Genomic DNA, 24,320 nt, shown 5'->3' on the forward strand with positions numbered 1-24,320 from the left:
GATGTAGTACTGCATATTCTTTGCATCCCTTATTTCCCCCCAATAAAAATGAGATGTGTTATAGTTAGGTATTCAATAATTTGGGGCTGTAATTTAGTTTCCCATGTACCTCTGCCTCCATGGGAACTGGGTGTCCAAACTGCCTGTACAGCTAGTGGAGAGCTCATCCTTGGTTCAGGTACCTTAAAGTGGGCATCTCAATCAATCTTTAATCTACCCTGTCTGATTTTTTGTGCCTTATTTGCTGCTCCAGAAGGAAATGGGTCTCCCATAGCTTGGGTATGAGGTGTAAGGGGCTGGTGGAGGTGTTGGGAGCTGCACAGGTACTCAGTTGGTGTTTCTGCATGTTAACTCACAGGATAAACCCAAGAGGCTTTTTCTGTGCTGAATAGGTCTCCATTGGTGGGAATGTAGCTTCATGAAGGGTACTAACTTTAGGAGTATAACTTTTGAAACAAATTAATCCCTTTGCTGAATCACTATGATATTTGGCATCTATGAATGATTACAGTGAAATTCACTTAGAGAGAGGTTCAATATGTATGGGACATAGTAATAAAAAACCCCAAAAAACACACACTTTCTGACTCTTTACTATGAACTGTCAACATTTTTTTTCCTACTTGTGTGAATGCTACAAGAATAGAAAAGAGAACAGCAAATTCAATTTAGAAGTGGTGTGAAATATGAAACTAAGACTTCAGGATAGCAGAGGAATGATTGTGATTTAGAAGCATGTATCTCATTTTTAGTGTTGAAAAGAGAAACTGAATGCAAAGTATATGTGATCTTTTCACAGAGCATGCAAGTTCAAACTCTATGCAGTCAGCAAGAATCCTTTCACTGACCTGAGCTGAATAAACTTTTAATAATAATATAAGATGCTTGTGCATAGGTGTTTATTAAAGATGTAATAACCAGTCTTTTTTACATTTATTGTGTTTTTTCTACTATACCTTTGAGTCTGTGACTGACTAGCAGACTTCAGATTGCTTCAGAAGTATACTTAACAGGGTTTGACACTATTTGATTCTGTCTGTATTTAACATCACTGTTTAGAGAGTATTAGCACTACTTTTCCTTACTTTATTTTTACAGTCTTACTTAAAAATAAATGTGAAAAAAAATACATGAAAACTTGTAAAACTTGAAATGAAAGTTAGAGTTATAGCCGTTCAGTGTATGAAATGGATTAATATTTGTAATATGTCTTTCTGTGTTTCTATTCTCAGCTCTAAGTTTCTTTTTGATCCATATATTGCTTCATTGCCTTCCCTAAAGTGCAACCTTCTCGGGAAGATCTAGAGAATTCTTCAATGTAAACACTCTTTTTCTGTTTTGAAAACTGACATTTTTTCTTACCTGCAAATCATAGATGAAGTCAGGGGAGGATATTTTTCCAGTATACTTAAACTGCTTTATTAAACACTACTCAGTATATTTAAGGATTACTACTTAAAATGTGAAATGCAAGTTTGTTCATTCAGGCTTTATTCATTATGCAGTTCATGAAACTTATCGAGGGATTATCCATCAGTTCCTGAGGAAGGCAGTTCTTGACCATACCAACTTCCAGACCAAAGAGCACTGTTTAAAATCATGTTCTCATGTGTGTTTGGAACATCTGCTTCCTCTGGAAGACATGAAATAAAAAACTGATCTTTCAGAGTTAAGTTTTAATCGAATTGAAGGGTTGTTTATATTGTTTAATGTTACTTTTGCCCATCCATTTAGGATGGTAAGAGGAATGACTTGACTTGGAGTTATTCAGAGCATTCAGCTGTTCATTGCAACTTGCAGAATGAGTCGTGAGATGGGAGAGCTGATGTGTTTATATACATGGACAGATATAACAGGACTTTGCTGTATTTTGTAACTTAATAACTCATCTTACAATTATTTCCTCTTATAATTTTTTTAGGTTGTGTTTAATGTAACCTGCAAAGAAAACATGGATTAATTTTATTGTAACATTACTTGTAAGGTGCTTCCCTATATGGAAAAGACAGTTGTAGTTTGTGAGAAAAACATTTGTCTCCTCAAAAATTCTAATACAAAAATTCATTTGGGATATATATAAGTTGTCCTAATGTAATAACTGTTTATGTTCCAAATCTAATTTATTATTTTTTTAAACCTTAAAAGTAATGATTGATTGATTAATTGATTGATTTTTTGCAGAAAACTTTGAAATGCTTCTCAGACTGGCTGAGAATTACACAAGCACACTTTTCTGCAATGCATATAGGACTATGGCTGCTGAGGCTACTGTGCATGTGCACGAGTTTTTCACAGATGTTGGACTCTTCTTATTTGGCACGGACGTCAGCACAGAGGAATTTGTGAATAGATTTTTTGACACCCTGTTTCCAGTAGTCTACAACCATGTGATTAACCCCGGTCCGAGTGACATTTCACTGGAATACGCGGAGTGCCTCCGAGTGGCGAGAAGAGACATCAGGCCCTTTGGCAACATTCCCAAAAAGGCCATAGGACAAATGGGAAGATCACTCTTACCCAGCCGGACTTTCTTACAGGCTCTGAATTTGGGGATCGAAGTGATCAATACAACAGATCACCTGCACTTCTCCAAAGACTGCAGCAGAGCTTTGCTGAGAATGCAATACTGCCCACACTGCCAGGGGCTGACACTGAGCAAGCCCTGCATGGGCTACTGCCTCAACACCATGCGAGGCTGCCTGGCTGACCTAGCAGAAGTTGATCTCCACTGGCGGGGGTATATCCAGTCCCTGGAGGAGCTCTCAGGAGCCCTGAGCAGAGCACATGGCATTGAGCATGGGCTGCTGAACTTCCATTCCCTTGTTCATGATGCTCTGGGACAGGCTCGGATCAACGGGCCGGAATTATCTGAGCAGGTAAGACACTGGTTTTATCCACACCTGGGGCAAACGTGACAATAGGAAAAGTATCACTGATAGCTGCTATTTGTTTGGTCATTTTTACAGTTAGGAACACTGAGTTCGGCTGTATTTGACTAAGCAATTTCTGGGAGCACAAAAAATACTTTTCATGAACATAAGAAAATTGTTTGTTTGTTATGAGCACATTATGATAAATGTAAACAATCCTTATTTTAGATACCAGTGGCTTGCCTTAAAGAATCTATGACTTCACATATATTGTTTCCATAATTTTGTATGTTTCAGAGGAAGCAGCACAGTTCATTTGTAATATGAAATAAGTCCTTCCTTACAATGAAGAGAAAAAAAATGGTGTGAGAGCTCTGTTAGCTGTGAATGTGTGAAGTGAAGAATTTTAGGATGCTGCTATGGAAAGTGGACATTATTTAACTATACTTTAGGGAAAAAAGCTAGTATATGTGCTAATTTATGTGGTTAAGTACCAAAATCTGAATTTTTCCCATGTTTTATTTAATCTATAATTTTTCTCCGTATTCTTACATGCAAACTTCACTGACAATGGTATATTCTGTATTAAGTGCTGGATTGCATAGCTTGGTTTGGGGAAATGTCTTTAGTTTTATAGTGTATCCTAAAGAGGTGTATTGTAAAACTAAAGTGGCACCTATGACATCAGCTGAGGTGCAGGAGTACTTCCAGGACTACCTTAATACATGATTAGCTGAAGTTAAAGCAGTGTCTTCTGCTAAGCAGCTGACATGACCTGTGACAAAAAATAACTTGGACTAATACAATAAATAGAGGTTTCTTCATTTCTTACTAAGACCCAGAGTCTTCACCCTGCTGTAATCAATGGATAACAGGGTTCATTTCTACAAATTTCCCACTTTATCTGCTTTATACTAGCTAGCTTCATGAGCCATAATATCCTTATGCTCAATTTCCTTGAGAAAAGCTGTCTTTTTTTTGGAGAAAGGATTTTTCACGAGCAATTTGACTCAAAAGTGGCTCACTGATGTCTCTCTAATTCCCAAGTTATTTCAGATCTACAGTTGCCTTTCAGGGAAATACCCTGTTGCTCCTTTGATTTCTGTAGGATCTTCTTTGTCTGTCATTTTCAAACTAGAACAAGCAAGTAAAGGTTCAAGGGAAAGACCTGTGTTTCCTACTACTTCCTGGGTCATTTAATTTGGAAAGTTTTATACTTGGAGTTTCAACAGTGAATTATCATTGACCCAGACTTAAAAATCTCTCAGCACACTCATGTTTTCAAAATGAAAGATTTACAGTCCATAATAATATATCTCACTGAATTTTAGTAAAAAATTAAATGTGGGAAGATTCCTCCACTTAGTGTTTTTGCTTAATGAAAATTCCATATTGATCTGAAATAAAGTGCTTTATTTTGATATTCCTGAAAAGTCCATGCCTTTCTTCTTCCCATCCTTCATTCAATGTAAGGAATACTAAAATTTCTTATGTAATGATATTTGGGGCCAGGATGTTTGTTCGACGATCACGTGTTTACTAATGCTACGTTAAAATCATCTGATATAGAGGCATTTCCCAGCTTCAAAACACGCATACTTCATTTTTGACTCCAACTGCACCAGACCTCTTTCACCTAATTTCTCTGTTGTAATTGATCAATCCTTTCTCTCTTTGATCACTAATTTGGTCAAATAAGACTATAATTCAATGATCCCTTGAAACATGGTGATCTAGTCAGTATATTTCTTATTTTCCAATTTATTAGGTATCAAGACTTAATTCTGACATGTAATAAATACACTCTTTCAGCTTTAAGAGGCAGAAGACAGGAATTTCATTGAAATTGGCTCATTAATATTTATTTTATCTTCAGAGTGACTCATGAACTGTTTCAGGTTTTGATAAGCAATTACTGCATCAGTGATTCTAACAGACAGGGAAAAGATGGTTATGAGCAAGCAAATAATGGTTTGTTTAGGCGCACAGCAGTCTGCAGTTTTAAAAGAGAATTTCATTACATTTTGTGAGTTTTAAGGAAACGAACAAAGAAAAAGAAATCAAATGTTTGGAAGTATCATATATAATTATGCAAGAGTTAATGTGAGATTCTAGAGTATCCTTCATAATGATAGATGTAGTTGTGCAGTCTTCATTCATTCATGGCTATGTTTGTTTCAATAACCATATGTAAAAGAATTTTTCTAACACTTTGCAGGAGTACTTAAATCTGATGTATATTCATGCTCTAAGCTCTGCGTGATGTGGAAAGAACACTAATGCCTATATATTGTGGCTTCCTTTTACAAAGCTCTTTTTTTCCTGGCAATTTATAGCTTGTTCCCTTTCCTACTTGGGTCAGCAGAGCAGTACCACTCTGTGTGTCTATCTGGAATTAATCTTTCCCTTTCTTCTTACTGTTTCAAAATCACCTTTAATTCCTGCCTCCCACAGTTCTGCTGACTGACAAATAAGTGCAGCACCTGTTCATCATCTTGATACCTGTGCATTATTTGATGCTATTCTGCAGAATCTAGTGGAGATGTGTGGGTTGTGCGACTATTCACAGATTTCTATATTTCCACACCTACATATTGTCATATATTTAATGCCACTTCTGTTCTTGAAGTCTATATATGTCCATATATTGCTCGGTGCATAGTGTTACCTGTGCTTTTTAGCTGGAACAGAAATGTTTTAGCAAACATCTGTGTGAATGCTCGTGCAGATACAGTGTAATAGAAGTTTAAGAGAGCTGCACCATACAAAACAAGAACAGTGTGCATTATTAGGATAATCTGAAGAAGATGATATGTAGTTCTTACACACTGGATTACAGCTAATAGTGCCCATTGTTACAGAGCACCTTGCAGAGTCATCCTGTGCTTCTTTGGTGCTCAGCCTGAGTTGCTACATGCTGGTCTCTGAGCTTAGTATAGCCAAGGAAATCCCCATGGAAGGCATTGTACAGCCAAATGCACAAGAACTTTATGACACATTTAAGCCTTATATACATGATAAAAAAACCCCAAACCATACCAAAACACCACAACAAACCAAAAACCAAGCAAACAAAAAACCCATGGAAATTTGTTTACAAATTATAATAAATTGTTTCATGTCACCCCCATTCAGTTATTGAAACCACTGTCAGTATTAAGACAGAAGGACAAAGACAGAATTTAGCAAGATTTACAAAGTTTTGGTGTGGATGGATCCTACTGTCCCCAGCATAAGAGAATTTTTCCACTCCCTTTATGTATGGAATAATGTCACAGGCCCAGGCCATGGAAGAGCAGCCTCCTGTGACACTTACAGTGTGATTCCACAGCAGTTTAAGCCAGTCTTGCCCTGGATTGCCCAAGTCCTGCTCTAGCACTGTTCTCAGCTCTCTGTTCCCATCCCTTTGCCTTGGTGCATGCTGCCCTGGCAGCAGAAAATCAAGCAGGTTGAGGGAGTGTCTGTGCTCTTGGCCAGAGTTTTCTTTTGCTGTTTGAAGACTTGTGCTGCCACACATTGGGTAACCCACAGATGAGGAGTTCACTGGACTGGACCAAACAGATGACCTGAGAGGAGGGGAAATGGGTCTGAGGTCATGCAAAAGATGAAGGAAAAGGGGAAAGGAAAAGGAGAAAAGAGAAAGCTAAAATTCACCGGGCTTTGTCTTGGAACCTTGGAAACTGGGAGTTTTGAACTTCCTGTGCTGTCAGACACTGACTCAGAGAAGAGCACTGCTTTTGACCTGAGGCCTTAGAGAAGGCTTTCAAAATTGAATGATAGAACTAGTATCACTGGTGTGTAGTTTGAATAAAAGTGTTTCATTTCACATATGGTGAAGAATTTGGAATTTGAGTTTTTAGGATTTAGTAATCGGTATAAAGCAAAATGGAGATTTTAGGGCGGAGCTTTTCTTTCTTCACCTTCTTCACGGGTATAAGTGGTACTTTTGTGATTGGTTTAAAAAATACCACCCTGAGGGTCACGGGTGTTTGGTCATTGGGTCAAAAGTAAAAATAAGTTAGGTGTTAGTTTTTTAATTGGACTGTTTAGCCTTAAAATACCTTGTAACGAGCAAGATACATCGCCATTTTGCCATTTTTAGCTTCTTAACTAGAAGTACTGTAGCACTAGATAAGAAGTAACAAACAACTGAGTCCAAACACGAAATTCCATCTCTCATGCATTCAATCCCAACTCTGACAGAAGAGAAAAAGAACATAAAAAGCAATAGCTTTATAGTTAAATCTTCCCTGCAAACTTTGCATACGAGTTTTGTTCTTGATTCCCAAAAGATCAATGGTGTCTGAGTTTAATATTGAATAAAAGAGATGAAAAAGAATATTGATTAGTTGTTCATTGTCTATTCTGAGCACTGATGATTTTGGGATCTGAAGGAAAATGAAGTATGCGATCATGATACTGAAAAATACATATGCATATAAAAATGTGAGAATAAGAAACACAACATTAAAAAAAAAGAAAAAAATCACACAGATTCTGGCATTTCCTTATTTTGAAAGTTAGGAATTTGTGCTACAGGTTTGGTAAAATTTTGGTATGTACTTTTATATGTAATATAACCGTGCAAAAATTCAGAATGGGATTTTCAAAAGCACTGTGTTCTAAGAGATTTCCAAACAGTTGGAGACAACAAAAATATAAAAATTGTGGAATCTCTCAAGTCCTTTTATCTCAGTCTAATCCTGCAACAATATCTACATTGTATGTCTTCTAAAAATTTGGCATAATTATATTCTATTAAGAGGGACTTTTGTTATTTTTTAATCAGCTGTCTAATACTGGAAAGAAAGCAAGGTCTTTCTTGTAGCATAGAATGCTAAGAGAAAGAAGAATTTTATAGACTTTATTTAGAGCTTTATTTTTCTTCCTGGTTATTTTTGCTGGAATTAACTAGCTATAAACAACCAGAATTGCTGTGATAATAAAGTAATGTCTTCAAAGAGAGTAAGAAGGAAGATACAGGAAAATACAAGTCAGTCAGCCTTTACCTCCATCCCTGTAAAGGTGATGGAGTAGCTAATCCTGGAAACTATATTCCAAACAAATGGAGAAGAAGTTGACTGGGTGTAATGGTTGACCTACTTGACACCCCTAATAGGACAGCCAGATTGATAGGATATGGGTAGAGCAATGGATGATATCTACCTCAACTTTACCAAAGCCTTTGAGACTGTTTCCTACAACATCTTTAAATATAAACTGTCGAAATGCATAGTGAGGAAGACTGAAAAATTGGTGGGTAGCTAGGCCCAAAGGTTGTCATCAGTAGCACAAAGTACAGCTGGAGGCAAGTCTGACCCCCAGGAGCTGATACTGGGGCAGATACTCTTTAATGTCTTCATTTATAGACAGGGTGATGGAACAGTTTACCCTCAGCAAGTTTGCAAGACAGTACAAAACTGAGAGGAGCAGCTGATACACCACATGCTTGTGTCATTCAGAGGAACCTTGTCAGGCTAAAGAATTGACCTGAGGCAAATCTGATTAAGTTCAACAAAGGGAAATGAAAAGTCTTGTACCTGGGAAGGCATAACCCCATGCATCAACAGCTGCTGGAGGCTGACTGACCAGGAAGCAGCTTTGGAAGAAAGGGTATAAGGCTCCTAGAGGACACCAAGTTGAACATGAGAAATGCACCTGCACAGTAAAAAAGACCAACAGCTGCCTGGGTTTCATTAGAAAAGGTGATGCCAGCAGTTTGAGGGAGGTGATCCATCCCTTCTCAGCACCGCTGAGACCACATCTGAAGTGCTCTGTCCAGTTCTGGGCTACCCAGCATGAGAAAGTTATGGAGTGACTGAAGTGAGTCCAGCCACAAAGATAAATATGAGACTGGAGCATCTTCCATATATGTGGAGAGACTGAGAGAGATGGGGCTGCTGAACCTGGAGAAGAAGAGGTTCAAGGGAAATCTTATCAAAGTGTATAAATACATGGTATGAGCCGCTGAAGAGGAAAAAGCCAAGCTATTGTCAACCTTGCTCACTGACTGGCAATGGGCAGAAATCAAAACCCATGAAATTGCATGTAATGGGTTGTCCAGAGAGGTTTTGGAGTTTCCATCTTTGGAAATATTCAAAACCAAACTTGATATGAACTTGACAATCAGCTATATCTGACCCTGATTGAATAGGGATGTTGGATATACAACCTCAGAAAATCCCTCCTAAAGAAGTCTGATTCTGTGAAATGGTGTATTTTTACTGAGGAACCAGCTGTCTTTTACTCAGTAGCTGCAGTGGGATAGGACCTGCATACAAGCAACATGGACAAGGGAGGAACATATCCTGTTTTTATGGTGTTCTTCTAGTGCATCATGTGGGCACTGGCGTCATCTCATGGCTGGTGAACATTACCATGAAGGCATGTTGCTAAAACAAATCTTCACAAGCCTGTATGCACTTTCTATTTATTTCACAGATCTTTGGTCAAAGGAGAAGAATGAATTCCTCCTTAGTCTCTAAGCATGATGGGTATTTTAAGGATAAAATTCCTCACAATGGGATGATAAAACTTGAGACTAATGGAGTGATAGCCTGGAGGTTCTCAAAGGAAGTGGTAACCGAGTATTATCGACAGTAGTACTTTTGTTCTCAAGAGAAGTGGAGGTATTGGTGATAAGCTATGGAGGGAAAATTAGCTTTGGTTTAGAGATTGCACAGGTACTACCTAAATTTGACACTGTGGGAAAATTACAGTAAATTCATGAATACAAGCCGCACTGAGTATAAGCCGCATGGCCGGGTGTTGGCAAACATTTTGTTTTTTGTCCATAAATAAACCGCACCCAAGTATAAGCCGCTCTGTCATTCGCAGTGAGGACCCGTGTGCAACAAAGTTGCCAATTAGTAACAGAAACGTGGCAGGGCGGGGTTTACTGGCTGGGCTTGGGCTGTGAGGACTCGGGGCTGCCGATGGGGCTGGGTGGCCCAGCTCGGCGCTGCCGCTCGGTGGCAGGGGGGGCACAGAGCCCGCCGGCACCTGCGGCGGCCATGGGAGCCGGGGATGTAGCCTACCTGCTCCTACAGCGGCGGCACGCGGGGACGGGAGCCCCCCGAGCAACGGGGCCAAGCAGGAGAGAGCCCCTGCTTCCCCCAAGCTGCAGGGCTAAGCAGGAGAGAGCTGCCCTGCCTTCCCCCTGAGCTGCAAGGCTAAGCAGGAGAGAGCCCCTGCTTCCCCCGAGCTGCAGGGCTAAGCAGGAGAGAGCCCCTGCTTCCCCCGAGCTGCAGAGCTAAGAAGGAGAGAGCCCCTCCTTCCCCCGAGCCACGGGGCCAAGCAGGAGAGAGCTGTCCCTGCTTTCCCCGAGCCTCGGTGCCAGCAGGAGGGAGCTGCCCCGCCTTCCCCACCCCCTGTGCTGCCTACACATAGCAGCTCCACCCGCTGCGCAACAAAGTAACCAGTTTGTAACAACCGCGTAAATGCTGCGTTTTACTGGCGAGTGCTCGACTTTGCAGTTTGCACTGACTTGGTTTGCACTCCCAGGGTTGAAAATGTCAGAAAATTATTCACATATTGGCCGCACCTGAATATTAGCCACTTTCACGGTATGGGAGCAAAATTTTGGTCAAAACAGTGCGGCTTGTATTCGTGAAATTACTGTATTTATATTGTTCCTGTCACCAAACTATCTATCTGGGCTCAGTCTTGTACTCCTCTAACTTTCAGCAAGTGTGTGTTCTCATTACCGGTTTGTTAAAGACAACCCCCAAGTGAACCACTTGCCATTAAATTCTTTCATACTTTAAGAAAAAAGATGAAAAAAAGCCCCCAAACCCCTATCATTTTCAGCAAAGTAGATTTTGGAATAAAATTTTGGAATTCTGACTAAAGCTTTTGTCATATGATTGTGCCATCATAACTTTGCTGAATTTAAATTACTTGATACATTGATGAATTTAAATTACTTCACAAGATCAATAGAAACTGCTTCGTGAAAACTGCTGAACAGTAATTGGATTTGAAGTCTAATACAATTGTGTTCGAAAAGAAGATTCCTCCTTCAACTAACGCACAGTTGAAGATCATCATCTTCTCTTTCTCTCCATTCAGATATGCATCCTGCCATAGCTGGGAAAAACTGTACTGCTTGTATGATACAGTATGGTGTATTTTTTATACATCTGTCATTTTTTTAATGTAAATAAATAAGTCTATTGCAGTCGTGACCTCCATCAAGTTCAGTTACTTCTAGTGTTGTATTTCATTTCCCCATTGTTTCATCATGGAAAAGCTCCTTGCGTCTGTCAAAAAGTTTTCTTCTGAAGTTAAGCGGGGTTTTGTCCATCAGAAAAGAAAATGGAGAACTTTGAAAACAAGGTGGAAATCACCAAATAAGGTTTGAGGTTTGTTTCTAAGTAATGAAAAGTTGTTTCCATCAAATACTAGGCTTTATTCCTACCTAAACATACTTAGCAATTGGACAGCTCTTCTCATCATTTTTGTTTGATCCATCCTTTCTATATATTTCAGTAACTTGCATGAAGTATTACCCTTATTTCTGGCATTTATACCATACACTGTATATTAGTACAAGTACCTATGCTGGTGTTTTTTTTTTTTTTTTTTTTGGTGATTGAAATCAGTGTTTATCCAATAACAAGAATATACCTGCTACAACATTTAACATAAAAATCGTGGTAATCACATCTAAGCGCATTTTGTGTGTTGGAATAGTATGCCTAATGATGCTGGATTATTGGTGTCCTTTTACAATGTAATTTTTCTACTTTTTTCTAATGTGTAGAAGTAGGGCTTGAAATCATGCACAGAATATTGGCAGAGGCAATAATACATGCACAGTTATGCACACATTATGGAAAAATGCTCCTTCAATATATCCAGACATTGTACTGAAATGCAAATTGGAAGGACAAAATATGTACACACTGCTGGACATACACTGGATAATATCCTGTTTCTCTTTTTTTTTTAAGTTTTATGATACACTGGGAGATGTGTGGCAAACACTTATTTCCATCAAGAACTTTTTAAAGATAATAGCAGAACATGAAACCATGACTGTCTGAACAAAATCAGTTTCTATGTTCCTCATCTTCTCAGAATTTAAATATATAGTATGTCACCTTTTGGTGCCACTTTCAATTATGGTACCACTTCTCTATTCTTCTTCTTCTTTTCCAATTTTCTTTGTTTTTATGGAAATGACAGAGGAAATATTTCTCACCTTTGGTAAGAAGACTTTCAAATCCAGTGTCAAGTTCATGTCTCACACTTTTCTGAAAAGTGCTTTTTTAAAATTCATTTGCCAAATTGCCCAGATTCCTCCCCGTCTCTCCCACAGTGGAGTTACTTGTATGGGCAACAGCACTGGCAAAGTGTTGTGGACTGACAGTAATGCACAGTCCCTGAGCTCCCTGCAGTACTGGGGGATTGAGAGGCAGCACGAGAGCTGGAAATGAAGGAACGAGATTTATCTTGAGATGGAGGAGATAAGGAAGAAGGTGTTTCTAGTCTGAACTTTGTTTCCCACCGTCATAATCTCCTTTTTAATTTTCAATATATTAATTAGTCTTCCCCTAGCTGAGGCTGTTTTGGCCATGACATTAATTGGTGAGTGATCTCCTTGTCTTATTCTCTACCCCAAGTTTTTCTTCTTCCTTCTCTCCCCCTATTCTGTAGAGGAGGGTGAGAGAGAGAGCAGCTGGGTGGCTCTTTGGCTCTTAGCCAAGTCCAGCCCACCTCAGTTATTAACACACACATGGCTCTGGCAGGCAGTGCTGAGTAGTGCAGGTTTACATGAGATCTGTTCAATCTAGACTGCCAAGTAGCTCATGTAGGAATATATCATTACATGCATTATGCGTTCTTATTTAATGTGTTTTGAATGAACCTGCTTCACAATTTGAACTTACTTGAAACTTATGTTAAATGGTTCAATTTTGCTGCATTTCTTTTTTAAGATTGAGATCTGTTATGTCAGTAAAGTGTAGGATCTTTAATATATCTTCCCTCTTTAATGTATATATTTTTTAATAACAGAAGATTAGGCAAAATTTGGGCAAAATGCACAGATCTGAAATGGCTTTTCTCTTTCCATTGACTGCATGGGGACTCAGAGGTCTGAAAAACGTGGAGGAAGCAGTCTGGGCTGCCATCATGGTCTGGGTTCAGGTGATACGAGAGATGCCTAACTCTGCTTTGGCACAATGACGGGTTTGTCTCAATGTGCCTACTGGCCACTTGGACTAAGGTGAGGAACATTCTCTAAGAGACTTAAAATACTGCAATCTGTTTCTTCATGTTTGCAAAAGGAAAAGGAAGGAGACTTTTCACTCCTTCCCCAAAACTGGGTAGTAGGCATGAACAAGTGTAAGGAAGAACACTAACAATCCTTTCTGTAAGCTGTGTTTTTTCTCCTCTCTTTGTTTTTCATTGTGAAGCAATGACTTCACAAAGAGAGAGGTACTGAGCTGAGCAGACTTCTGGTATCTCAGTTGGCCTTTAAATCACTACCAACCCTTTGTAATGAAAAGCTTTTTTAAGGGCAAATCCAGAGATTGTGAAGCAAATGAACTTTTTGGACTGATTTGGTCCCTGAAATGATATGAGGATGTATGAATAACATACATGTCTTGTAGTTTGCAGAAGATCATCAAAGAAAACTGATTTTCCGAGGTTAAAAGAAGAGAGTGAGGAGGCACTGAAACACTTAATATACAGATACAGGAGGCAGAAACATTGATTTTGTAAGCTGCAGTTTGGAATGGGGAAGAAACACATAGGTTCTCTGAAATACTAACTAGATAGTGGTTTTTTCTCTCCTTTTTTTCTCATATTTTTTGATTCTTATTATGAAAAGGTGACCCTCCAGTTATAGAGTTATTGGCAGTGTCTGATGCTAAATGAAATAATGAATTATGACTGGTAATTTAAATGGACATGATTTTATTAATTTGATGCTTTTTTTGCAGAATTTTGCTAACAAAACTGCTGTGCTATTCACAATTTTGGAACATAAATTTCAGCCTTCAATAAAGTGTAAACACATTGTGCAGATATACTGATGGAGCCAGCTTGGTTTGCTTTCACTATTTCTTTATATATTGTAAATTGAAATATGTTTTTTGTATTACATGAGTTATGTGCCTGATAAAGGTTATAGAGCCCCAATTCTGCTTTCATTCACACAGACACAGATCTACTGAATTTCTTTTGGTTTACACAGGTTACCTTGGATAGTCTTAGACCTAGATTTAAAGAACAGTTCTGCCTGTGTCATACAAAACAGCACAATGTTAGCCCTCTGTGTCAGAACTGTATTTGCTGGGCACGCAGAAATGAGTAATAAAATATATTTGAACCACAAGAAAGCATAAATAAATCAGTCAAACTACACACAAGCAGCTGATCTTTGGAAAGGGCTACTGCCGGTTTTATATAATTTCTTTTCGGAGGAGAACCGCAGAGTGTTTTCACTGAACATAAATGAAACACCTTGGCATCCACTGAAGCAGACTTGGATCGGGAGAGCTGGCAGCCTCTCATAAGAAGCAGTTTTTGTTGAACTGCCTTTGAAGAGTTTGAACTGGCAGTGCTGTGTTCTGGCTACAGGGTCACTTGGCTGAGAACATTCGGATTTCCCCTGACATTAAGTCATTTAAAGTGAAAAAAAAAAAAAAAAAATCAAAACAAAAAACCATTTCCTTCCTTCCCAGCTCCATTCAGGAGGAGAAGCTATTTTTACTCCCAGACTTGCTGAGTGTTAGTCCCTCATGAATGGAGCAGCAAAATTAAAACCATTTACAATTTTAGTAATTAAAGACCAGAAGACACAAATTAAAAGTATATTAAGTAGCTTATATTTAATGAGCTCTTAGATTTTGTTTTGCAATCCCCCAAAATGCAAAATTATGAAGGAAAGCAGAGATAATGAAATAAGATATGATAATAAGATAATAAGATAAGATATGAGGACACTCTCAAGAACTTGGACAGGATTATTGATTTTGGTAAATATAGAAGGAGAAGGAGGATAGGAGTCTCATTCATGTGAAAGTTGGAGACTGTAACTCCTAGAATCCAGCAGCTTGAACAGTCTTTTGCAAAAAGCTAGTTTGCAAACTCTTTGCATTTTTGTCTCTTTCCTTGGTCTTGACTGAAGATTTCGTAGACTCACAGAATGGTTTGCATTGCAAAGGACTTTAAAGATCATCTAGTTCCACCCTCCTGTCATGGACAGGGACTCTGTCCACCAGACCAGATGTTCAAGGTCCCATCCAACCTGGCCTTGAATACTTACGAGGGTGGGGCATTTCCCCATGGCAGTGGTGCTGCATAGTGCCAGACCAGGTGGAATTATTAGTTCAGTATCTCCAAGTTGTACTTCAATTTATGTATCACAGAAAATTACTTTCTTTATTTCCAAAATGTAATCCTTTCATTTGTTTTCCTGAGGAGGCTACTACTGCCTTGCTGGTGGGTGTGCATTCTGTACATCTGCAGTTTACATTTTTTCCACAATACCGCCTGGTTGGGTGTTAGACAAACTCTTACATTTTGCAACTTTTCTTTAAATGGGATTTGTCCTTTTTGAGCTTGAAATCACTTCCAACTCTCTCTCTCTCTTGAAAAATTATAGCTACACATTTTTGTGTATCACTTGAAATTTCAATTTCAATTTTGAATAAAATTTCCTTTAAAATATCATTAGCTGGCAAGTCTGTTTAAGATTGGTCATGCAGGGGATTCTGAATTGTTTAGTAATTTGAGCAGGCATTATTCTAAGTGTCATCTTTGCTCTCTGATTCTCTAGGCTTTTGTTCACAATGTTTTCCTCTTCACTTGTCATGGACTCCTGCAAATTCTGTTTAATGCTTAAGCGTAGGTATGAATCTTATAATTTGCCACTGTAGCTCCAGAACTTCTTATTTCTCTGAGACAGATTGTTGTAGTCAAGTAGTCACAGATAAAGAAGACAAAATTTGGAAAGAAAGCAAAGAAAATAATACAGAATTTCTTCATGGTTTTCCTGGGTTGCACTCCTGGTGGTAGTCCATCAGTCTATCCTCACAATTGCATATGAATATTTTTCCTGTTCTGAAGGAAAAGCAGACATTTATTACCTCATGCTTGCTCTCCTTGTTTTCAAAACCTTGGATTTTGTCTCGATAGGGAATACTTAAATCTCCCATGCCATTTGCACCCTCTCATATATCAAAATGCATTTTTCTTTGAAAAAGAAGTTAGAGTTTAAATGAGCAACTGTTCCAAGGAAAAAAAAAAAAAAAACCAACCAAAAAACCCAAAAACCAAAACTCCCAAAACCAGTAGAAGTCTGCTGAAGTGCTTGAGAATACTGGAATACTGATGCTCCCTCTCGTGGTTTAGCTGAAATAAAACAAACCGAGGAAACCATAACAGTTTAATACATTGTTTTCCTTGATCAAAATATTTTGTATTTTTGATTAGTAATCTGATGCTGGAAATGCTGGCAACTTCTCAATAATCTTCCTTCTTTTTCTTGAAGAAGTATTCCTTGTGTATTTCTGGAAAGGAAAATAAATTAACCACAATTTTATTTGCAACAAATGTATTTACAACCAACCTGATATTTAATTCCAGCTTTGTTTTAGGGTTATTAGATTTCAGCTGTCTCACTCACAAGTGTTTGAGGGGATCTAACTGTAAGAAATGTTGCAATTTTGTGATCTGACAGCTAGAACTGAAGGCCACCGACTAATCACTAAATAAAACATGCATTAAATAAAATCAGATTATGACATAGCTAGTCACTTAGACTGTGCTGTGCATTGAGGAACAGGAGAGAAGACACCTCTCTGGGTGCAAAACTTCTTGGTCTTTTATTCAGATCTGGCTGGGTATCAGAATCAGGAGTCTGAAAATTTTCCTTCCCTTTATTTAAAGAGTTCCTTAAACTCTTTTGTGGTTTGTTTTTTGGGGGTTTTTTTTTTGGTTTTTTCTTGTAATTTTAGCAAGCACTGGAAGTTTATATGTGTATATCTCTAGGATTTCCTTCAAATGGAGTATGTGTCAGGTGTTAACTAGATTGATAAAGTCTCACAGACCTGCAGGGCATCAATGTGGCCATAGTCCATGCAGGCATTTAAAACTTGAGTCTACTGAGACTTGGTAAATCTAGTTTGAAGTGCATCAGAGGACTGTGCATTTTTTTCTTCAGTCATTTGTTGTGAAATAATTTCAGTAGAAATGCTGAGGTCAGAAAGACCCATTTGTATAGTGGGAAAAAAGACCAAAAGGCTCAAACCGAAACTGAAACAAAGAATGTGACACATTCCTCATTCTGAGTGTCTGAACTTAGAGGACAGTGTCTGACCATTATTGATATGATGATCCCATCATTGTGCAATCCTGTTTAAATACAAGGTTTATAATGCTCCAGTTTTCCAAACTGTGAGTAATCATAAGTAGACGTTCTAAGGAATCTCACCAAGGAAAATCAAACTGCCATAAAGTTCATGTGTGGCACTAATTGCAATTTAACTGTGTGGTTATTACAAGAGCTTTTAATTAACTCAGTCATCATACTGTGGCATGCAAATTGTGTGTAATAGCAGCATGTTAACTGTAATGACAATAGATTTGTCTGAACTGTGAAAATCAGGATTTTTATAATTTTCTGAGATTTTTTTTACAACCTTAAATATTGTGTGGTGTTTAAAAACATTTTAAAAAATGGGGGAAAAAAGAATGAAAAAATCCTAGCAAGTTGCTGAGTCTTTCCTATTTTAAAATTTTGTGGAAGTGTTTAATTCTTCCTGAAATTCAGTGAACGGTGTCTCACTGAATTATTTTTCTGATGATTTTTTAGTTTCACTTTTCTATTTTTCATGCCCTTTGAGGGTAATTTTACCCACTCTTTTCTTTTTGAAGCCAAGAAAATGCTCGTTTTGTGGAAACATTCAGAAGAAATCCCATTTCAATGAAACTGAAAGATAGATAGAATACATTCTGATCAGATATTGCTGCAAAATGGTAATTTCTTAGTTCAGTAGGGTAGTGAGAGCATTGCTTTTCTCTCAAAGTTGTGATTCCAGTCTCTCAAGAATAGCAATAAATGCACTGAGTGTTTTCTCAATTGGAAGGTTAATTTTTCAGTCCAAAGATTGAAAATTAAGAAACAATATAGCTAATGGATATGGTTGTAATCCTTCAGAAAACACAAGAAATACAACTAGGTGATGTTACTCTTACCACATGTACTTATTCCTGTAGATATAAAGAATGCTTTAAAAAAATAAATACAAAGCAGACATTATTATGGAAGCTGTATTTATCTGGTTTTTAGACTATCAGCCCTGTACTAGGAAATTAAATACTGGCCTATTTGAGTTATAAATTATTTACCTCACAGACAGAACAGGCACCTGAAGGCAAGACAAGAGAACATGATATTTTCATATATTCGAGTTTAGTGCAGAAACCAGGTGATAATGAAGAGTGGGCTAGTGAGGGAGGCAAAAAAAAATTGTCACACATATAAAAGTTAATGACATAAAAGTGACAGGCACTACTGAACAGTTAAAAAACTCCAGACTGGGTCCAGCTGGGTGAGCAATATGAGCATGGTGTGCAAAACACAGAAAAAGAATCAACACAACACAAATCCAGTGGTCCCAGAGGTTTAAATAACATAGATATGAGAAAGGTAACAGAGATGCTGACATCACCATTGTAAGTGCTGAAGAAGCTCATCCTTCAGAAACTGCGTCTGAATAAGTAAGTGACTGTTAAAGATCGAATTTTGTGCTACTGCTCTCATTAACAGAACTGAGTTCTCAGCAGTTTGATTACTGTCATACATATCTTTGTGAGAATGGCAGTGGTGCTGTGCTGTGGTGCTTTTTATTAGAATTTTCAGAATTTTCCAACAGGAAAAAAATCAGTTCTTAAAAAGACATTTCAGAAAATTACTGCTTTTTAATATTATTTTTATATATAAAGTTTACCCAAAATTGGCTTTTAAGAAAGATTTTATATTTGAAACTAAGGTTTGTATTTACAAGTACCGATGAATGCAAATTTCCTACTATTGCAAATGCATTTGAGACACTGACTCAAAGGGAACAAATAAAGGCTGTAAGACAGTATTTCGTAACAACTGTTTATGTAAAGCACATACAAAACAAGCATCATCCATATTCTAAGGCATTATGACTATAAAAATTACTGATTTTCTTTTTTTGATCATTTTAGTCAGAGCAAAATACAATGAGACTTTGTTGTAAATTCAAGAAACATGGATAGCTGTGGATTCTCTTGTTTTCCTACTGAAGGTGCTCCTCTGCTGAGGGGCTGCATTAGCCAGCAAGTCATCTCTCCACCGTTTCTCCTCTCCCCACAGGCTCTCACCCTGCAGCCAGGCTCTGCGAGTGCCTGGACAGCAAAGGTGCCTTGTTCAGATATGCAGAGCACCTGAAGCCTACAATACCCTACACGCCTGACCCAAGCCTGTCATAAGACAGAGCTTCCTTCCCAAACATCTGGATCTGACTCTCATTCTCTGTTAGACCCATAGTTTTGGTAAGACAAAGTGTAGCTGAAGAGTATATCGGAAGCTGGAACTGAGGCAACTCAAAGAATCAGTTGCTTTTTCATGAAAACTGATCATAAGCATAATGCTCCCTGTGTCATATCAGTGAGTATAAAATAATATGATAAAAGTGAGACAAGTAAAATCATGGAAACTTTTAGTCTCTCTGGTATATCTCCATTATATTGGCATAGAGTGGCTGATGGGATAATCTGCTGCAGAGACTCGCACTGAGGAAGCGAACTTGCATAAGGATGCATGAAGCATTGAAAAAGTGTAGAGATTTACAAGGAGGGAAAATGGGTTGTCCAGTTAAGCTGGTGGAATATGATTTAATGTCTGCTGAAGAAGAAGTTATGGGGGGAAATAGTGTGAGGGGGCGTTTGAAAATGAATTTGAGAACAAGAAGGGATGTAGTAAGATGCTGTCCAAAGAGACACTCTAAGAAGAAACAGTGAAATAAATACCTCAAGTGATGTTCAAAGCGTAATCCCTCAGAGGACATTAGTCACATGTCCAGAGATACTTGTCTTGCAGGTAAATTCATGCATGTCATTTGAAGGGGGTCTGAACTATAACTTGGCTGCCTGAGTCATGACACAGCCTAAAAGGACCACTCTCTTTCAACTTTACCTTCAATTTCAAATCATAAGGTGAACACTAGTTCTTATGTAGCAGTAATGCTGATTCTTCTTTTCACTGGCCTAAGCAAGTGTGTTCAATGAGTCTTTCATTATCATGACATACAACATGCATGACAACAAACTCGTTAAAATTAGATATGTTTATTCTATTTTAAATTTTAAATGTATTTCTTAACTAGCTCTCAAGGAGTTCTTAGTTGGAAAGATGGTCCGTAAGACTTGCAATTCTCTTTTTAATGCATGATGATAACTTGAAAATGAGATTTATTTGCTGTCTCTGTTCTTACATGTGGGGATATAAAATGCAATAGGAAACTAGGAAACAATAATCCTTGTGTAATATACACTCTCCTGGCTTCACATGGCAGCATTTTGAATATGTTTCTGCTTCAAAATTGGATGCCTGCCTTAGAGGCCACACTGATCTCCTCTCTCCCTTTTTCTCTCTAAAAGTTAGCTACCTATTGGCTACCAAGTTTTCATAAATCACATGCTGTATTACTTTTTCACCAGTGCTAGTTTACACAAATGCATGCTGTTCAGTCTGCTTAATATGTCTTGTCAGATGTGATTATGAGCATAACTATCTCTTACTTAATAAATATATATATATTCCTAATTAGTTTTATTCAGTGACTGGGAAGAGTAATGAGCTATGAATGTGATGTCCTATGATAATATAATGTGATGTCATATAAAATGCTCAGTATCACACTTTACAAAGAAGAAAATGGGACTTCATATGATTTTTTATCTCTTGACATCTAGATCAGAAAGCCAGACATAAAATTCCTTGATATTTTCAACATTTGTGGTCCAATATCATTAAACTTACATCTCGGGTCATTACCTTAACGTCTTTCAGTGTTGTAATGCAAGTTTCAACCATGCTAACTGTCCACTATTTCTTTTGTGTAACTGGGCTGAACATGCCATAATAATTCATCAATCCTGAAAGAAGACACAAAGTTCAATGTATATTAAAAATGTGGTTGGGATGCGTTACAGAAAAAATGGAAATATGCTGCTGTTCACAACACATCATATTCTCTGAGGCTACTGACGCTGTCTACATGAAAATACACTTCCTTATCAGAAAAAAAAAGCCACAGTCAGTAAAATACATGGTGACTTTCCTATACACTTGGTATCCCTTAAAAAGGAATGTTTTTACTGTTTTTTCTGCTATAAAATTACTAATTATTTGCTTCATTCATTATGTATTACACAGTATGATAATTAATTATGCTTTTCATAGCTTAGTCTTTCTTTCTTGTTAAAATGTAGTGAAACTGAATTGAGAAATACGTAACAAAATTGTTGCTTACATGTGTTCTTTCCTTCTTGTGGCTTCTTTTCCTTTTAGGTGAATAAGATATGTGGTCCTCCTGTAAGAAAGCCTAAACAGTCTCCAGGTTGTTCCTCTGATCAGAACAAAGATAATCAAGGTTTGAAGATGTTCTCCAGAGACAGTGAAGAAACACTAGCCAGCAGAAGAAAGTAAGGCATTCGTTTTACAACCAGAAAGAAAGAATAAAGGAAGCCATTAATTTTACAACAGAGTAGATTATGCTCAGTGCAATGACATGTACTGCTGGAGAATAAAGTCTCCAAAGAATAAAACTTTTAAGCAACACAGTCTGTTACATTTTGGAAAGGGCAATTCCATCACTAGATCTGTTTTCAGAAGTGATGGACATGTGACCACAGTAATTTGGTGTGGTTTAAAGTATTTTGGAGGGTATGTAACGTTGACAGAATATGAGTGTTAGCTCTTTGTGTAATTTTTAAAATTACATTTAACTTTGCATATCAGCAGGAATTATTAAATCTGACAAAGAATGACTGTAGCTTTTTACAGAAAACTATTTGTACAAGCTGATAAGGCATAAAAAATGAATGACTTTTCTTACATACCTTTCTGCTGTAAAAAAGAGACAACTAAGCATTTGGGACTAAATCTTGAAAGTCTTGTTCTAACAAGACCTGCTGATTTTTTTCCTAGAAAAATTTTTTTTCTAGAATATATAGAATTGAAGTGACTACAGAGACTTGGAGATTTCATTTAAACCTGGCTCAGCATTACAGGCTAAGCTTTGTGTAACTGTATGAGTTAGGTGTTTGAGCTGCCATTATAGTCTGTGGAAGGGAGAAGTTATTTTAGCTGCCCACATGGCTGCAAGCATCCACTCAAAGATGCCCTGGGGTATCCCAACTAATCTGCTCCTGCTGAGAAGGATGCAGGTGTCCCATAAGTTGTATCATAGAGTTCAAACCTGACAGAGTTGGAAAAGTGTTTGTAATATACTGTCAGGCACATGGTGAGGCACGTGAGGATGGTCCTTGCAGGGCTAAGAGTTGGACTGAAAGGTCTTTGTAAGTCCCTTCCAAATCTGCAGATTCTGTGATTCTGTGATGGCTTCCAGCTTTATGCAGTTATCTTAGGTAGCTGAAGGAATCTCAAAGGCCAGTCTATACTTAGACAAGTTAACCAGGTTTTTAATGACTGTAAGTAGTAGTAGCAGTGTAAGGCATTGAGTGTTGCAGTTAAGATTAAAGGCCCCATTATGCAAATAAAGTACAAAGTTAAAATCAGAAATTTCATTTCTGTCATAAAATTTGCTAAAATAGAAGTTTTCTTTGTCCTCTTTTTCTTCTAATTTCATTTTATCGTGCAGAAGGAAACAGAAGGGAGAGAATTGCAGGGGATAATTGCTTGCTCTTGATGTCTAGAGAAGAAAAAGTGCCTCTGAGCTTCAAAGGCAAACCATTCTTCTCATTGTAAGGACCCTCAGTTACTAAATAGTGGAGGAAAAAAACCAATCCAAAATATAAATACAGGGTTTTGAAAACATTGTGGTAACAGAAAGATAAGCAAAATAGAAGTTTGCTTTAGGCAGCACAGAAGTTTTTCAGGGAATACCCATTACATGGGTGCATATTTCTAGGGTACATGTAGCTGAACAACTTCTTGATGTTTTCTGGTTGCTAACACTTTTGTTTGTTTTCCCTTCCCTTCCCTTCCCTTCCCTTCCCTTCCCTTCCCTTCCCTTCCCTTCCCTTCCCTTCCCTTCCCTTCCCTTCCCTTCCCTTCCCTTCCCTTCCCTTCCCTTCCCTTCCCTTCCCTTCCCTTCCCTTCCCTTCCCTTCCCTTCCCTTCCCTTCCCTTCCCTTCCCTTCCCTTCCCTTCCCTTCCCTTCCCTTCCCTTCCCTTCCCTTCCCTTCCCCCACCTGAGATTCTGGAGGCACTTCATGGCATGCAAACTCTGCACCACAGAGGGGAAGGGAAAGAAAGTTTGAAATCCACTGATGGAGATTTCAGATTTTCAGTTTAACAATTTCCTATCTGATATCATCTGCAGTTGCTATCTCCTGGATCACCTCTTTTCCTTATTAGTCACAATCACTTTCCATTTCACTTTATATTCCCATAGCAACTGTAAGAACTTCACGTGGAACTGTGACTTCAGCAAGTGCTTGCAGCCTGCTCTTAAGGAAATACTTTAACTTCACCTCTTTTACCTCCTGTGGTACTTCTGTTTTCCAAATGCATGTCCAGATGAAAGCTTTTAAAGTACATGTTGGACTGCTGCTACCTGAACTTCTCCTGAATTATTTTTACTATTGGACGTAAGCTGGTATTTTCTGGTACAAGAAGAAAAACAAATTTCTCCATTCTTTTGATGCCCAAAAATTATTAGATGAATGTTAAAAAATCTAAGTAAATCTAATCTTTGATAGCAACATGCAAACTTTAAAGTATGTAATACTTTTTTCTCCAGAAATTCATACTGCAGACAGCTTCTAGTACAAAGGATGAAATTGTAAAGTAAATAAATAAAATAACATTTTTGAATAATCAGATAAAAAGCATCTTCAGCATCCACTGACTGTAATTGCACATTTATGCTCAGCTGCCTATAATTACATGCTATCTGGTCTAGAGGATGATCATGTGAAAATTGACATTCAGACCATTTGCCCTTCTAACTACTTTGGTCAGACATCAACAGGGGCTGAAATCAGTTATTAGTTCTCTATTAAGTTTAGCTTTGCCTCAGGATGTATTTACTAATAAACGGAATGGCCTTTCTGTTAGAATGCAGTTTGTAACAAGATATTATGACAGCTATATTTATTTATTTTTATTTCTTCTTTGGAAGAAATTCCAACTGTTCTCTTTGAGAAGACTCTAAACAGCCAGAATGTAAACATAAAGCATAGACAGAATCAAAATCAATCCACTGAATGGCAT

At 37.9% G+C, this 24,320-nt stretch overlaps 1 protein-coding gene across 8 annotated transcripts in view; it reads left to right on the forward strand.

The window, feature by feature from the left end:
* The window catches only part of GPC5 (glypican 5), a 620,023-nt gene that overhangs the window by 96,321 nt on the left and 499,382 nt on the right, over window positions 1–24,320 (forward strand). For all 8 annotated transcript variants that reach the window (XR_004417012.1, XM_033051489.1, XM_033051492.1 and 5 more), the window contains exons 3-4: window positions 2,182–2,876; window positions 21,433–21,566. Coding sequence is in view for 7 of the 8 variants with exons in the window: in XM_033051489.1 (XP_032907380.1) it covers window positions 2,182–2,876; window positions 21,433–21,566 (829 nt within the window). In the remaining variant the exon portion in view is untranslated. The remainder of the gene's footprint in view (window positions 1–2,181; window positions 2,877–21,432; window positions 21,567–24,320) is intronic.

This window comes from Catharus ustulatus, chromosome 2, assembly GCF_009819885.2.
Source record: "Catharus ustulatus isolate bCatUst1 chromosome 2, bCatUst1.pri.v2, whole genome shotgun sequence".
Classification (NCBI taxonomy): domain Eukaryota; kingdom Metazoa; phylum Chordata; class Aves; order Passeriformes; family Turdidae; genus Catharus; species Catharus ustulatus.